Below are 17,254 nucleotides of genomic sequence, written 5' to 3'. Positions count from 1 at the left end.
TCACGGCCAGCCAATGAGAGGCTGCTCCGCCCATCCCGGCGCGGAGAACTTTTTTGTCAGCCGCTTGGAAGTAAGTTAGTTTGTCTTATGAAATAACTAAATGAGCAAACTCCCAGAGCCAGAGCTGGGCAGCGCCTTCGCCGAGGAGCAGCTGTGGAGGTGGGGAATGTGAGGTTTTCACATGCACGTGACTCGCTTCCATTTTTCAAACTATTAATAGTCACCTCATAGAGTTGGTTACCTTTTTAAATAGCCGTACTTTAAAATAGAATATTGTGGTTTTAATGTATTTTTACACAGATAAAGTTACGTCATTCAGACTGTTAAGAATTATTTTGAAGAGTCCAGGGTACTCAGTTGCAGCCTTGCTCATACACACACACACACACACACACACACACACACACACACACACACACTAGTTGTAGGGTGGCCACTTGCACATCAACAATAAAAAGAAAAAACTGCATATGCTAATTGATATGTATAGATGCATTTATAAATTAGGGCTGTAATCAGTGCTTCTTTTCAGGGGGTATTCAAAGAATGCAGCACCAGCTTTCCACCCCCAAGAAAAGCGCTGGTTAAAATGTGGCAACTTCCTGTTAACAACTTCGTGGTGAGTACTCAAACCTCTTTTTCTAGAAGAAAAGCACTGGCTGTAATGCAAACAAATAAATGCAGTGGGGGGGGGAGTTTGACCCATGTGCCTGCTCATTCTTCAAGTGCCAACTATGCACAAGCCAGCTCAGGGCTTCTTCTCCCAGTTCTAAATCTGTAAGGTTTATTACTTAGTATATCTATATCCTCTCAAGCTGGGATTCAAGGCAGCCTACAACATTTTAAAAGCATCATTCTAAAATACAAAGCAATAAAAACAAACTAGTTAAGAACAACAGCTAAAACACATTTAGAACCAGCAGTAAAATACTGATTGCTCCACGTTGTCTTCACACAGTTTTCAAAGGCCTATCTGAATAGGAAGGTCTTAGTGGAAAGACAAAAAGGAAGAAATTCCACAATATGGGAGCAGCCACCAAGAAAGCTCTTTCTTCTGTCACCACCAACCATGCCTCTGATGTTAAGACTAGGTCTGGGCAGCCCTTTAAACAGAGGACTGTCTTTCGTAAAGTAGGGCACATGGCCATCCTAGATCACTGGCGCATACCCAAGTCAGGCTGTGCGAGTCTATCAATTAAGCCATGGGTCAGTAAACTAAGGCCCTGGGGCTGGATCAGGCCCAATTGCCTTCTGGATCTGGCCCGCAGACAGTCCGGGAATGCCGTGTGGATTGCCAGTGCGCGTGTTCTTTCCCTCTCCCTCACACAGTGGTGGCAGCAGCAGCGCCTCCTCCCTCCCTCCTGGCTTCTCCCCGCCCTGACTAGAGGAGGAAGGGGGCTGGGCTTTGTCGGTGCCAGGAGCAGCAGCAGCAGCACTTGAGCGATCCCCATTTGAAGCAGCCCCTCTCCGGAGCCCTGTTTTCCAATTAAGCAAACAAGGCTGTTTCTAAGCACTTTAACAAAGGCCAGGATGCAACCCAGCTGAAAGCTTAACAACATCTGCAGAAAAAGAAAAAGAAAGTTAAATCTTTTTTCTTCTTTGACGATCACCTGTAGCCAAGTAAGATTTGTTTCCATGAACGTGGTCTTAACAGTGAATCCATGAGTGACTGTGGAGGCTAATTCTGGATCCACACATCCTTCCAGTGGGGAAATAGGTTTCCGGGCAGAAGTTGATCCTGGTGAGTTTGCCAAGTGTACCTTCCTCTTAACACGTTTCTCTTTTTCATCCTGTGTTTGAGCATCTTCAATGTCCATGACACCTTTGGTAAAGGCTATTCTCCAATTGGAGCCCAGTAACATGCCAAAAGCTGCCTCTCAAATGGAGAGTACTCTGTGTTAGGCAGACGCACTCTTTTCCCTGTAGGTCCCTTTTGCTGCAAACTCCAAACAGCCCCTTCCTCATTTGCAGACACTTGTAACTCAAAAGGCTGTTCTTTGATGTAAGGTCCAAAAGGCATAGGTGCAGCTACAACAGATTTAGCCTCAGATAACGCTTTTGGTTGCTGCTCCCCCCACCCAAACTGTGTTTTGTTTCTGATAACCTGATAGATTGGTCTCAGGATCTGGGCTAGATGGGTTATGTGCTGCTTCCAAAAGCCCACTGGCCCCACTAACTGCCGAGCCTCCTCCTTAGAGGTGGGGGCTTGCAGCGTCCCAATTACATTCAACACTCCATGACACTTCAGATGCATTATCTAGCAAATTCAAAACCCTCTGAACATTTCCATGCAAAACAGTCAGTGACAGACGTGGGCAGTGGTCTACAGAGATAGCTGTCTTCAGTAGCCTCACCTCTGGAGCTATGCCTCTCCCCCCCCCCCAATCTGTTTGCTGGGGAATTTTCCAATCACTGCCCCAAAGTGTGGCAATGAGGGATACAGTGATGTGATGGGAGTGCTGTGGGGGAAGCCCCCCTTCCTCTTCTTTGCTGTTAGCACACTCCTTTTTCCAAAGCTTAAACACCTCTTCAGTGGAAATGCCTTCTGTCTCTGCTTTTGGCACCCCACCCCTAGCAATTCATTCATCTGCCTCCTGTTCACCTTCTGCTCTAAATTCCAAGAGCTTGCTTGCTCTCTTTTCCCCCTCGCAGCACATGCTGGGGGGTCTAGCAGCCCCATCTTCCTGCACATCACCTAGCTGCCTTTTTAAAACAACACTTTCCCCCAACAGATCTTCCCTGAACAGGCTCACTGGGCTCCACTTCTGAGCTCCACTCCCCCCCCCCCCCCGCCAGGATCTCACCCCCGGGCAAGCTCACTGGGCTCCACTTCCAAGTTCCAGTGTCAGACCTTTTTTACAATGTAGAAAGAAAGAAAGAAAGAAAAGGAGAAAGAAAGAAAGAAATTGTCCAGTAGCACCTTAGAGACAAACTAAGTTTGTTTTTGGTATGAGCTTTCGTGTGCATGCACTTCCTCAGATACACTGTGTAATAAAAAAATTAAATTATATATATAATAAATGTTCATAAATGTACCCACCAAGCACGTACAGATTGCTGTTGCCGGAGAGCGCTGACTTTTTCCTGTGGACAATTGGACTTTAAACAACTACTCGTGAGTAGAACAGAAAATTGGATTATGAAACATCTTAATTTGGCACCGAAGCAGGAAGGTCTAAACAGGAAGTCCGCCTTCCGTTTTTGTAAATAGATTACAAGCTAAAGTCTGGAAAGTCGTTTGTAAAGGAATAAATTTCCATCAGTTAAAACTACCAACCCCCCCCCCCTTGGAAGCAGGAGAAGAGGGGGGAAATCTGAAACTGTTTAAACCTGCAGGAGAGAGAGTAAAAAAAAGATAAATTTCCACCGTCTTGAACCTGGGAACGGGATGTCAGAGACAGACGCTTTGGGGAAGTTCATTGACTGTGAATAAAACGTTCTTTGACAGATAGTTAAAAAAAAGAGAAACATACTGATTCCAATGTTTCCTTTTGCACTTGAAAGGAACAAAATATCTGAAAAACGAAAGGAATTTTGTTGCTGGATCTGCTTTTAAAAAGACGGATACAAACAGAAATTGTTTCCTCTAGAGGGAGCCTGTGAAATTGTTGCTGTAGTCGATCTGGGGAATTCTACAGCTGTGAAGATTGAAGATCGTGAGAACCAGACATTGACCTTGGATAAGAATGTGCCCAAAAGAAGCTTTAGTGCTTGCTTTTTGCAAGACAAGCGCTTTACTAGAACAGCTACATGAGAAGATGGATTTGATGACTGTTGCAGTTAGCAACTTTGGACAAACAGTGAATATCTATATAGAAACCACTCAGGAACCAATTCAGGAATTTGCTTTGACAGGGCAAGTTGTGCAGGAGACAAAGGAGGAGGTTGTTGCTGAATCTCAAGTAATAGAAATGGAGCAAGTTGTGCAGAAGACAAAGGAGGAGGTTGTGGTTGAACCTCAAGTAATAGAAATGGAGAGAGTCGCGGCCTTACAGGAACATAAGTTGTTGTTTCTGACGACTGAACCTGGAGAAAGTCAGATTTGGAGAGATGGAGTACTGTTTGGTTTGGAGATGGGAAGTTGGATAGATCCCCCTATGCAGGGTGTTCTGACTTTTGGGATCTGGTTTTGGGCCAGGGGGAGTTTGGAGTTGTGGGGGCCCTTAACCTTGGAGGGACTTTGAAATATGCCTTTAAATACTTTTTGGATTTCAGTGCTGACTATGGAGAATGGGATGACCTGTCGAGAAGGGATAAAGATACTGTTAAGTTGGAGTCTCCCCGAGATCTACCCCTTAGTGAGAAAGGAAGGAAACTAAGAATAAGATCAGCAGAAGACAAAGTAAAGTGCAGGTACAAACAAGAGCCTCGGATAGAAGGTCACCAGGTTGATGGACTAAATGGAAGGGATAGAAAGGACTGACAAAACCCGAGACCAGGAAGAAGAGACGATGGATGAAGATTGGAAGAAAGTTTAAAAATTCATTTAGAGAATTATTGTAAAATTAATGAGTGTTAGAAAAAATGTTGGAATGAAACTATTTGGCTTTAGTAGAAATGCTTTAAGGAATTATGTATAAATAAGTTTTAAGCTTTAGGGCTTTTTATGGTAAGATAAGGTTAAAATAAATTAAGGTAATTTAATAACAGAATAACTCCTTCATGGATCACTGCCTTGCCGTGGCGAAGGGGCTTGAATAACTCAGAGAAGCTATGAGCTATGCCGTGCAGGGCCACCCAAGATGGACAGGTCATAGTGGAGAGTTTTGACCAAACGTGATCCACTTGGAGCAGGAACTGGCAAGCCACTCCAGTATCCCTGCCAAGAAAACTCCATGGACAAAGACAACAGGCATATAAAAGTTATGACGCTGGAAGATGAGCCCCTCAGGTCAGAAGGTGTCCAACATGCTACTGGGGAAGAGCGGAGGACAAGTACGAGTAGATCCAGAGCTGATGAAGCGGCTGGGCCAAAGCCGAAAGGACGCTCAGTTGCGGATATGCATGGAAGCGAAAGGAAAGTCCAATGCTGTAAAGAAAAATATTGCATAGGAACCTGGAATGTAAGAACCATGAACCTGGGTAAGTTGGATGTAGTCAAAAATGAGATGGCAAGAATAAATATTGACATCTTGGGCATCAGTGAACTAAAATGGATGGGAATGGGCGAATTCAGTTCGGATGACTATCATATCTACTACTGTGGACAAGAATCCCGTAAAAGAAATGGAGTGGCCCTCATAGTCAACAAAAGAGTGGCGAAAGCTGTACTGGGATGCCATCTCAAAAATGATAGAATGATCTCGATACGAATCCAAGGCAGACCTTTTAACATCACAGTAATCCAAGTTTATGCACCAACTACTGGTGCTGAAGAAACTGAAATTGACCAATTCTATGAAGACTTACAAGACCTTATAGAAGTGACACCAAAGAAGGATGTTCTGCTCATAATAGGGGATTGGAATGCTAAAGTAGGGAATCAAGAGATAAAAGGGACAACTGGCAAGTTTGGCCTTGGAGTTCAAAACGAAGCAGGGCAAAGGCTAATAGAGTTCTGTCAAGAGAACAAGCTGGTCATCACAAACACTCTTTTCCAACAAGAGACGACTCTACACATGGACATCACCAGATGGGCAGCATCGAAATCAGATTGATTATATTCTCTGCAGCCAAAGATGGAGAAGCTCTATACAGTCAGCAAAAACAAGACCTGGAGCTGACTGTGGCTCAGATCATCAGCTTCTTATAGCAAAATTCAAGCTTAAACTGAAGAAAGTAGGAAAAACCACTGGGCCGGTAAGATACAATCTAAGTCAAATCCCTTATGAATACACAGTGGAAGTGAGGAACAGGTTTAAGGATTTAGATTTGGTGGACAGAGTGCCTGAAGAACTATGGATGGAGGCTCGTAACATTATACAAGAGGCAGCAACTAAAACCATCCCAATGAAAAGGAAATGCAAGAAAGCAAAGTGGCTGTCCAACGAGGCCTTACAAATAGCGGGGGAGAGAAGGCAAGCAAAATGCGAGGGAGATAGTGAAAGATACAGGAAATTGAATGCAGATTTCCAAAAAATAGCAAGGAGAGACAAGAAGGCCTTCTTAAACGAGCATAGCAAAGAAATAGAGGAAAACAATAGAATGGGAAGAACCAGATATCTGTTCAAGAAAATTGGAGATATGAAAGGAACATTTTGTACAAAGATTTCCATAATAAAAGACAAAAGTGGAAAGGACCTAACAGAAGCAGAAGACATAAAGAAGAGGTGGCAAGAATACACAGAGGAACTATACCAGAAAGAAATTGATGTCTCGTATACCCCAGATAGTGTGGTTGCTGACCTTGAGCCAGACATCCTGGAAAGTGAAGTCAAATGGGCCTTAGAAAGCATCGCTAATAACAAGGTCAGTGGAAGTGATGATATTCCAGCTGAATTATTTAAAATTTTAAAAGATGATGCTGTTAAGGTGCTACACTCAATATGCCAGCAAATTTGGAAAACTCAGCAGTGGCCAGAAGATTGGAGAAGATCAGTCTACATCCCAATCCCAAAGAAGGGAAGTGCCAAAGAATGCTCCAACTACCGCACAATTGCACTTATTTCTCACGCTAGCAAGGTTATGCTTAAAATTCTACAAGGCAGGCTTAAGCAGTATGTGGACCGAGAACTCCCAGAAGTGCAAGCTGGATTTAGAAGAGGCAGAGGAACCAGAGACCAAATTGCAAACATGCGCTGGATTATGGAGAAAGCTAGAGAGTTCCAGAAAGACATCTACTTCTGCTTCATTGACTATGCAAAAGCCTTTGACTGTGTTGACCACAGCAAACTATGGCAAGTTCTTAAAGAAATGGGAGTGCCTGATCACCTCATCTGTCTCCTGAGAAATCTCTATGTGGGACAAGAAGCTACAGTTAGAACTGGATATGGAACAACTGATTGGTTCAAAATTGGGAAAGGAGTACGACAAGGCTGTATATTGTCCCCCTGCTTATTTAACTTATATGCAGAATTCATCATGCGAAAGGCTGGACTGGATTAATACCAAGCCGGAATTAAGATCGCCGGAAGAAATATCAACAACCTCAGATATGCAGATGACACAACCTTGATGGCAGAAAGTGAGGAGGAATTAAAGAACCTTTTAATGAGGGTGAAAGAGGAGAGCGCAAAATATGGTTTGAAGCTCAACATCAAAAAAACGAAGATCATGGCCACTGGTCCCATCACCTCCTGGCAAATAGAAAGGGAAGAAATGGAGGCAGTGAGAGATTTTATTTTCTTGGGCTCCATGATCACTGCAGATGGTGACAGCAGTCACAAAATTAAAAGACGTCTGCTCCTTGGGAGAAAGGCGATGGCAAATCTAGACAACATCTTAAAAAGTAGAGACATCACCTTACCAACAAAGGTCCGTATAGTTAAAGCTATGGTTTTCCCAGTAGTGATGTATGGAAGTGAGAGCTGGACCATAAAGAAGGCTGATCGCCGAAGAATTGATGCTTTTGAATTATGGTGCTGGAGGAGACTCTTGAGAGTCCCATGGACTGCAAGAAGATCAAACGCATCCATTCTTTAGGAAATCAGACCTGAGTGCTCACTGGAAGGACAGATCGTGAAGTTGAGTCTCCAATACTTTGGCCACCTCATGAGAAGAGAAGACTCCCTGGAAAAGACCCTGATGTTGGGAAAGATGGAGGGCACAAGGAGAAGGGGACGACAGAGGATGAGATGGTTGGATAGTGTTCTCGAAGCTACAAACATGAGCCTGACCAAACTGCGGGAGGCGGTGGAAGACAGGAGTGCCTGGCGTGCTCTGGTCCATGGGGTCACAAAGAGTCGGACACGACTAAACGACTAAACAACAACAACAACAATAACAGAATATAGTGAAAGATGGAAAGAATTTGCTGAGACAATTAATAACTAGAATACAAAAAAGGGAGGTGTGAGGAGGTCGATGAAACAAGTTAACGAAAGATAAAGATTTGGGAATATTGGATTTGTTTTTTCTCCTTTTTCTCTTTTTCTTTTTTCTTTTTACTGACTTGAAATATTTTTGGTTTTTTACTTTTTTATTTACTGTTGTGCTGTATTGTTTTTTTATTCTGCTTTTTATTTCTTTTTTTGATGTATTGTAACTTTTTATTGTCTCTTTTTTTCTCTTTTTTTGTAATTGTTAAACTTTTAATAAATATTTTTTTTAAAAAAAGGTATGTGGACCACATGTCTGGAGCAGCACAGGAAGACCGTCCTGAAACCATTTTGACTCCCAAACTGACCAAATGTTTTCTCCCCAAGGAGGGAAGGGGTGAGGGAAGCTTCCCTTTGTCTCAGGAATTTAGTAATCACCATTTCAAAGGAATGGCCAGACTACCAGGAAAGGCAATCAGATAAGGCATTATCAGAAAACCTGGCAGACAGGAAAAACAACAACATTCGAATTTCTGTTGTAGACCGCCTTTACTGTGTTGTAGGTATGTTTGTGGGGGGTAGTCTTGGGTTACACCCCTTCTGTGATGTATGTATGATGTATGGAGGAGTGGTCTTGAGCTCCAGGGCAGGGAATTAAAAATATCTATATAAAGGCAGGCACCCCTTTGTTCTGGGTCCTCCACCTTTCCTGCGTGTGAGGGGAGCACCCTGTTGCAACAGCTTTAATAAAGATCAGACTTAACTAGCTGCTTTGCTTCTCAATATTCTCTGGTTGGCCTGTTTTATTTTCTCCTACCGATAGAGAACCCACTTAAGGACTCTATACAGGCCCTTGGATACCCCATAAGGGAAGTGTCAGGGAAGAGTTAGAAGTTTCCAGTTTCCCAGAGGGAGAATGTTTTCCCCAAGGGGGGGAGGAGAGCAGTGAATCTAACAGAAGAGAGCAAGAGGAACAAGAGGGAGGGACCGGCTGTTCCCAGAAAGGCCAGGGTTCAGTTCTAGCTCAGATTGGGAGGAGGGGAGAGACAAGCCAGCTCTAGCCAGGAGGGGAGGAAAAAGAGCGGGAAAGCGAAAGGAACAATGGCGCCTTCACCATTTTGAAGGTGGCTGGTCACGGAGAAGCAGAGCTCAGAAGGTATCTGAAATAAGTGACTCTGAGGAAGAATAGTTAAAGATAAGGAGCGTTTAAAAGTTTGTTTGTTAATACACAATAAAAAGTTATAAAAGAACAAGAAGCGTTTGTGTGGTGATCGGAAGAGGACAACGACCAGTCCTGACAGGAAGGGCAGATTTTGTTTACAACAACTGAAACAGAAGTCACCAGACCTTTATATGTAGTGAGAGGGTGGGGAGGGATATTACTCAGAAGGGTGGTGGGAATGAGTGATTGGCTAATAGGTGTGGTAAACCTGTTGACTGTTAACAACTGCAATTGGTCTTACAGGAAAAAAGCAAGGGATGAAATGGCCAAAAATAGCTTTATCATGTATAATGAAATAAGAATCTAATGTCTCTATTCAGATCAGGTCTCTCCATGGTTTTAAGTTTGGTAATAAGTTGTAATTCAGCAACTTCTTTCCAGTCTATTTCTGAAATTCTTTTGTAATATGACAGCTACTTTGAGATCTTGTATAGAATGTCCTTGGAGATTGAAGTGTTCTCCTACTGGTTTCTCTGTCTAGTGATTCCTGATGTCAGGTTTATGTCCATTTATCCTTGGCGTAGGGTTTGGTCTGTTTGTCTAATATAGAGAGCTGAAGGGCACTGCTGGCATTTGATAACATACACGTTGTTAGAAGATGAGCAATTAAATAGTCCAGAGATGGTATGTTTGATGTTGTTGGGTCCAGTGATGGTGTTTTTACAATGGATAGAGAAAGTAATAAAACATAGATAAGCAGAGCCAGGAAGAGATAGACAGTGATCTGACATGGTCAACTCCTCCTGTCTACTCAAAATTGTTCTGGAATAATTATCCCATACAGGATCATAGGAACATGCAAGCCCACTCACCATGACAAGGTGATGATCCAGTGAGTGAGCATTTTTAAATAGCAGCTAGAACACCAAACAAAATGCTTGAGACAGGGGGGCCCGCTAGGGGCGCATTGGAAGATGGTCGACAATACCATCTCTCTGGCTCACACGAGGTAATTAAGAGGCTGATATGGGAGTATGCAGCCTCCCTTGTTACCCCAAGGGAATGGGGAACACTGCCTCGCCTGCGGTTGCCATAAATCACCCCCGAGTTCGAAAGAAGGGGGTGAGGGCACAAGGCACACAGCACTCGTGTGGGACGGCTCTCCCGGACGCTGTCTCTGATCACGCGGCCTGGTTGCAGCAGCTCAAAATAAACAATTAGAGAGAAGCAAATGCACATATTTCGAGTGAAGAACGGGAGTTAAGACTGCTAATTGAAGTGACCTCTGTGAAGTGGAGCGACGGGTTGGATTCAACAGGAAAATAAAGCAAGAAGAAGACACATCAAAGGGTTGGTATGCTGGAACGGGATGGAATGGGGGGGGGCTTTTCTTTTTTTATCTTATGTGATTACCTAACAATCCCCCCCCCCCGGAAGAATCGTTGCAATTAATAATTATAAGCGGGAGAATTAAGAACTGTGTGGAAATGAATTACTAATCAAAGACTTGGCTTGTGGAATATTTGGAAAGGAATGAAAGGCCTTTGGAATGACGCAGTTACAAAAAGAGACTCGTTAGGAAGCAGGCCTGGTGGCAGGATTTACGATCGAGGGGGAGGAGACCATGGCTCTGTTATTATATCGGACTGTGAGTTTGACCTGGCAGAACCCCCTAAGAAGATCGAGGAGAGAGTGACAGGCCTGCAAGGATTAATGGGCAGACTTTAAGAATGTTTTGTACGGAAGTGATGAAATGGCGTCTGTCTGTTTGAATATGACTCTTGGAGGAATGGAAAATTCACACAGGATATAACGACGTTTGTTTTTAACCTGCTTGTGGAGACTATCAGAGGTCACAAAGAAAGGAATATACGATAACAACAAGATGAGGAAAATAATAAAGAGAAGATTGGGCAGAACTGTGAATACTATTTGGACAGAATTGTGAATATTAAAGCAGCAGCAAGAGAGATGTTTGGATCCCTTTCTGAGCTTGAAGTATGGGTACCCCCAACAAAAAATTTAAAAAATTGGCTTTGTAATTTGGAATTAATGTGATTTGATTGGTTTGTTAATAAAAATTATATTAAAAAAAATGCTTGAGACAAAAGACCAACACTATAAAAGCATAGCTTCTAAGAGCTATGGATAGATCTGCAAAATATTTCATATTATCTTTGCACCAAAGGGTTTTGCTCCATTTTTAATTGTAATTGAGAAAACTGTTTATCAGTTTCATTCCTTTAAAAATAAACAAATAAAAGGAAATCATACTCTGCATGACAAGCCACTGACAATACTAGCAATTCAAGGATATACAGTCAGCCTGTTTACTTAAGTGCTAGAATAATTGGACAAGGCTGTAAAAGACCAGCTACCAGGCAATAGCAAATCAATACCTCAAGAGAGTGGAATTAGACAAAGGTGCAAAAATGTTTACGAAGCATGGGAGCCAACTTGAGCCCCAAATGCAGAGAAAAGAAAGGTCCTTTTGCCGCTGTGTGTTTGTTCTTTTCTTCTTTCCTATCACCAGTATACACGGGAGGAGAAATTTTCCTGCAGTCCTCAGCAACTTATGACCTAGGACAAATTTTTAAGTTGGTGCTGGTCATCAGGGCCATCTTAAGCATATCCGGCGCCGTAGTCCCTCCGGCACACACACACACCCATTTCCCAGAGTTGTCCACCTTCTTTTGGGGAGGGCGGCACTGCTGGAGGAGGCGGGCAGCGGCTGGAGGGCGGTTCCTCCGGTGGGGAAGAGGCGGAGCCTGGCCGCGGCGCCCCCTGGCTCAGCTGGCCGTTTCGTGCTGCGGTGGCCACAGCAGATGGAGGCTCTGGGTGCGGCACTGCTTTGGCATGGCAGAAGCAGGCGAGGGCGGCGAGCTGATGCTGGGAGATGCTGCGTCTAGCCTCCACCTCTTCCCTGGCGCCCTTCAGAACTTGGTGCCTTGGGCCCCGCGGCACTAGCCTCTATGGGTAAGACGCCCCTGCTGGTTATGGACTACATACATACTTGCACCTGTGGATTTAAAAAATTGAATGAAGAGGGAAAGAGCATTGGACAGTTTTATCTGATTTTAGCTCTGTGACTAAAACCTTGGCATTTTATTATATATATATATAAACACACACACCAAGCTGTGATCTGCAGCCATTACCAAGTGCTTCAAGGTAGACTCCTATTACCTATCAGGTCAAACCTGTGAGTTAGAAAAGAGAAAATAAAAGCCAGTACCATTTTACAGCTGCAGTTAGGATTGTGATTGGAAAATCCATTGTCATCTTCTTTTAAGTTTGTGGAGCGATGAGTGTCCTGTGCTTCAATGCAATTGGGGGTGGGGAGCATTTTCTTATTTGGTTGGAAGAATGGAAGTATTACTGTCCAGCAAGGATCTGTCCAATAGGATAGAACATTATTTTCATCTGCCCCATCCTTTTGCGCTGCAGAGCAAGAATGCCACCGTCCCTGAAGTGCAGATCAAACCCAAAGCGGGCCATAGTGCTGAGAAGTGGGCAGCTGCGGAGTTGCATCCCAAGCTTGCAAATGGAAGAAGAATGCAGCTCTACTTCTCTGGAGGCTGGATCACAGATGGGGTTGTTGGGGGAAGTGTGAGCAGTTTCCGGGCTGGTGAATTTTCTAAGTTCTGGAAAGTCCCTGATGCTGAAATTGAAACAAGAATCCTTAGTTGCCTCCAGATGCTTCTCATGGTTAGAATACAGCAAAAACAGAGACCATCAGATTGCACATTTATGGCAAATTATTTATTTGCAAGGCTTCATGTTTGTAAGAGGAATAGCTAGCTTTTTGACTAGCCCAAGTTGTGGGAACTGCCATATAGTCTCTGCGGATTAAGTCAAAATCCTCTCTGTTTCTGTAAATTGGACAAATAATGTATTCAGTCTCTCCCAAATATAATTTGCCTTCTAGACTTCTATTTATCAGAGTCTGTAAACCACCTAATCATAAAAACCGCTAAAGTCAAAAATTAAAATCCAGCTTACCTAAAAATACAAAATAAAAATAGCAATTAAAATATACATTAAAAAATAATGGTCAAGGAGCATTACACCATTTCATGTGTAAGACAAATAGCTATCAGCTTTGAAAATTAGGGGATGTGTAAGCATGGAAATTTGCAGTATAGGAAAGAACAGCCCAGGACTCTGCATTAGCACCTTAGGAAAATGAGAGACCTTTATTACATAGATCCAACAATCCTGGCAACTTCAAAAATATTAATTAGAACAGACCTACAAGCCAGGGATATTAAAAAAAACAACCCCAGTAATAAACAACTACAGGTAGGGCTGAAAAGATCAAATCTGAACTGAATTTGTAAGATGTGAGAACAAATGATCACTTTCAGTTTTCTACTTATCCAGGAATTGAGACAAAGTTCACACAGGATATGCAGTGTCTTCCAAATGCTGCAGATGTAGCAAAATACACCCTTGCACAACTCTCTAATGGAATGCACCCCCATGCATCAGAAAAATGCCGAGTGAACATGCTCTTAAGGGGGAGAAGAGGGGTTTTTTAAGGCACTATTTTACATTTGCTGGTTAAGCAGCCATAATCAATGCATGGCTAAAAATAAATGCTTACCAAGTTGCACTGATAGCTCCTGAAAATACGGTCTAACGCCTTCTTTATAACTTTGACAAACCTTCACCGTCTGATGGATTCCATCCAGCTAAGGAAACAAACATTTTAAAGGTCAGAACCCAACAATGGGATCCCAAGAAAGGACAGGCTTCCCCTTCAGTTTCATCTGGATATTCCTAGGATTTGCTTTTCAGAAGAACATCCAGATCTATTAAGCAACAGAAATCAGAAGCCACCTTTCCATGGCGAGTGGACCCTGTCACCTTCTGCTCCATTTAAACCTTAATTCTATCTGACTATGTTTTTAGCAGTTTTTACCGTTAAGCTGCCTTGAGCCCTGTCAGGAAAAAAGGCGGGGTATAAATAAATAAATATATAAAATAAATATATAACTATAACAACACCACAGCAATTGTGGCTAGGAGCCACGGATAGCCTTATCCTCTGTGAATTCTGCTAATCCCCGTTATGGCCATCACTACAGCTTGTGGTGACAATTTCCATGATTTAACTGTGAACAAGGTCTTCCTTTTGTTTGCCCTGGATCTTCAAACATGACTCACCACTAGCTCCATGGAGTCAAAGACCTCTCCTTGAGAATCCAGTATTTTCTGGTAGTCTGGCTTGGCTTGAATTACATGGGCCTGGGATGACCCAGCATAGCTATAAGGCTCCTCTGGCACTTGCTTCAACTTGCACTCCTGTAGTTGCCTAAAAGTCAAGTTTCAGTGCTTAATAGCTGATGCCATCAGCATACTAACATCAGGAAGCAAGTTTATAGGCTCATATCTGGGGGCAAGGCAATACAGGCAAGGCAAGACAATACAGCCCAATAGACTGATCTAGCATCCACATTTGTATTAGCACTGTGAGCATGCCGAGAAGTTCACATATATAAGTGTGTAACTGCCTTCTGGCAAACATGATGAGCCTGCTTTCATCATGGTAAGAATAGTCCATGCAATTGCATGATAATCCCCGCCCCTTCACTGGCTTCACAGCTGAATTGCTTGGTCAGAGTGTTGCTGAGGCACTAGAATTGTCCTGTACCTCCCCTGCCTCCCCACCACCTTTTTCTAGCTACAAACTTGGAACTAGGAAATGAAGCAAGGAGGCATAAGGTCAGGAACAACTAGAGAGTCAGGGCCCTGGCAACCACAAAATTTGACCTGGGTACCAAAGTCAGGCATATATTGTGGACCTCTGTCCGTATTTAGTTCTCTTTTTGCACCCGCCCCCTTAAGCTTCTCAAGTTTCTTTTCACTGAGTTAATTTTACAGCCTCTGGGTTACTTGTGCTCTGCTCAAAGTTTAATTTAGTGACCACCTCCAGTTGCCTTGTCAAAGGGAAGATGGTCGCTCTAACCTGGATATATCCTCTGCATTTTTCTGGTAAGACAGAAGCAGTTCCTCCCAGGCTTGATCCTCTGCAGAGAACCTGGAGAATGAAGACAAAAGACAACAGACTGTTTCCTTTAATGCCAAGGCCTGAGCACAAGAGCCCTGCCCTGCCCTGCCCTCCCCTCCTATGGTTTCCAGCAACTAATATTCAGAAGCACACTTCTTCCAACTGTGGAGGAAGAACATTGCCTCCAGTCCAAGAAGGCAGAACACAACCTCTTTCATAGATCTACTGTATTTTCCCCTCTATAACACACAGATTTTTTCTCCAAAAAAGTAAGGGGAAATGTCTATGCATGTTATTGAGCGAATGTGTGGTCCCTGGAGCCGACTGGCCCGAGTGCATCACACATTTTCTTCTAGGGTCGTCTTCGTTGCGGTCAGCAGAAGCCAGGGAAGTGCTTGCTAGGAGGTTTGGCCACTCTGCAGCGTGACTGTGTGTTTGCTAGTGTGTGTGCTTTGTGAGTGTGTGGTTGCCTGTGTCTTTGTTCGCTAGCGTGGGTGCTTGGAGGGAGTGAGAGAGTGACTGGCTGCTGCATCTTCTCCTGCAATTTGCCTTTTAAAAAATTGGAAGCAGCAGGGCAGTAAAAGCCACCTCCGAAAGCCCCATTTTTCCCTTCTAAGGCTGCAGCTCGGTTTTGGGAGCCCTGAACCCCTGCCTTGTTCTTGAAGGATCTTTGAGGTTTTCCCTTTAGCTTTAACCCAACCCCCTTATTTTACCAGTTTACAGTGGTGCCTTGCAAGACGAAATTAATCCGTTCCGCGAGTCTCTTCGTCTTGCGGTTTTTTCGTCTTGCGAAGCACGGCTATTAGCGGCTTAGCGGCTATTAACGGCTTAGCGGCTTTAAGAAAAAGGAAACAAACTCGCAAGAACTCGCAAGACGTTTCGTCTTGCGAAGCAAGCCCATGGGGAAATTCGTCTTGCGGAACGACTCAAAAAACGGAAAACCCTTTTGTCTAGCAAGTTTTTTGTCTTGCGAGGCATTCATCTTGCGGGGCACCACTGTGTCTTCATTCTCGGTGTGGTAAACTGATTGCAGGCAGCCACACGTGCTTTCGAGCCTCCCGAGAGAGAAAGCTGTTGCTTTCCTGCATTCTGCCTCAGGTTCTTACTGCCCACCCTCTTCTGTTTCGTTACTATGTTTGCTCAAACGGGACAAAGAGCAGAGAAAACCCCTCCCCTCCAGGCAAGCAGAGGGGAAAGAAGAGCGTCCTTCCTTCTAATTCCTCTCCGTGCTCCGGTGCTGCTGCTGCTGCTGCGTCTAGGGCAGGGGTCTGCAACCCGCGGCTCCGGAGCCGCATGTGGCTCTTTTACATCTTTGCTGCGGCTCCGGGGCGGACACTAGCGAGGGGAGGAGGCGCATTGTGCGCCCCGACACTCCTCACTGTGGCGGGCGCTGTACTGGCTGTGACGTCACATGGGGGCGGTGCGTGCGTTAGTCACGCACCGTCCCGACATCAGATCGGACATTAAGGTAAGAAACAATATATGCAGTGTTATATTTGTTTTAAATGTTGCAATGGTTTTGCGGCTCCCAGTTGTTTTTTCTTCGGAAATGGGTCCAAGTGGCTCTTTTTGTCTTAAAGGTTGCAGACCCCTGGTCTAGGGACTCGCAGGCAACATGCAGGTGGGGAGAGAGAGAGAGAGAGATGGCAGGCTTGGGTGGGTGGGGGAACTTTTGCCTTCCTTTCCTCCCTCCTGTAAAACCCCTCCCCTGCATTCCTAGCCAGCTGCTTCTCCGCACACCCCTCTCGGTGCTCCTTGTCCCTTTTATGTTTTTCCTTCCCTCCCCACTTAAAACGTGGTTACAAAGCACGGATCCACATGGATCCTCAGGATCTTTGCATTGGGTCACCCCAAATTCACCATCAGATCACATAGCATGTCCATGGCTACAGCCTGCACCAAAAAAATCACGCACCCACTGTTGCCTGGGGCTGCAATGGTGCAAAAATGTGGTTACAAAGCACGGATCCACATGGATCCTCAGGATTTTTGCATCGGGCTACCCCAAACTCACCGTCAAATCACACGTCTGTGGCCACAGCATGAAGCACAAAAATGATACCTCCACTGTTTCATTCAGATTTTTTTTTTCTTGTTTTCCTCCTCTAAAAACTATGTGCGTGTTATGGTCAGGTGCGTGTTATCGAGTGAAAAATACGGTAA

The 17,254-nt window shown here is 44.1% G+C and overlaps 1 protein-coding gene and 1 long non-coding RNA gene across 4 annotated transcripts in view; one reads left to right on the top strand and one right to left on the bottom strand.

The window, feature by feature from the left end:
• Positions 1 to 70: 70 nt before the first annotated feature.
• Positions 71 to 15,922, top strand: LOC114592878 (uncharacterized). Of its 2 annotated transcripts, XR_003705545.2 has the most exons (3): positions 71 to 159; positions 533 to 619; positions 1,655 to 15,922. It is a non-coding gene; the product is annotated as an uncharacterized LOC114592878 (long non-coding RNA). The 2 variants fall into 2 exon arrangements; XR_013391727.1 differs by having other exon boundaries at positions 533 to 15,922.
• Positions 12,141 to 17,254, bottom strand: part of DSN1 (DSN1 component of MIS12 kinetochore complex) — a 17,849-nt gene continuing 12,735 nt past the window's right edge. For both annotated transcript variants that reach the window (XM_028721157.2, XM_028721158.2), the window contains 4 exons: positions 15,050 to 15,121; positions 14,248 to 14,395; positions 13,685 to 13,772; positions 12,141 to 12,739 (listed from right to left, as the gene is read on the bottom strand). In XM_028721157.2, coding sequence (XP_028576990.2) covers positions 12,642 to 12,739; positions 13,685 to 13,772; positions 14,248 to 14,395; positions 15,050 to 15,121 — 406 coding nt within the window. In that variant the 3' untranslated portion in view covers positions 12,141 to 12,641. The remainder of the gene's footprint in view (positions 12,740 to 13,684; positions 13,773 to 14,247; positions 14,396 to 15,049; positions 15,122 to 17,254) is intronic.

Source organism: Podarcis muralis, chromosome 2 (genome assembly GCF_964188315.1).
Source record: "Podarcis muralis chromosome 2, rPodMur119.hap1.1, whole genome shotgun sequence".
Classification (NCBI taxonomy): domain Eukaryota; kingdom Metazoa; phylum Chordata; class Lepidosauria; order Squamata; family Lacertidae; genus Podarcis; species Podarcis muralis.
Note: the sequence above shows the minus strand (reverse complement) of the source record. Positions and strands in the feature narration are given on the sequence as shown.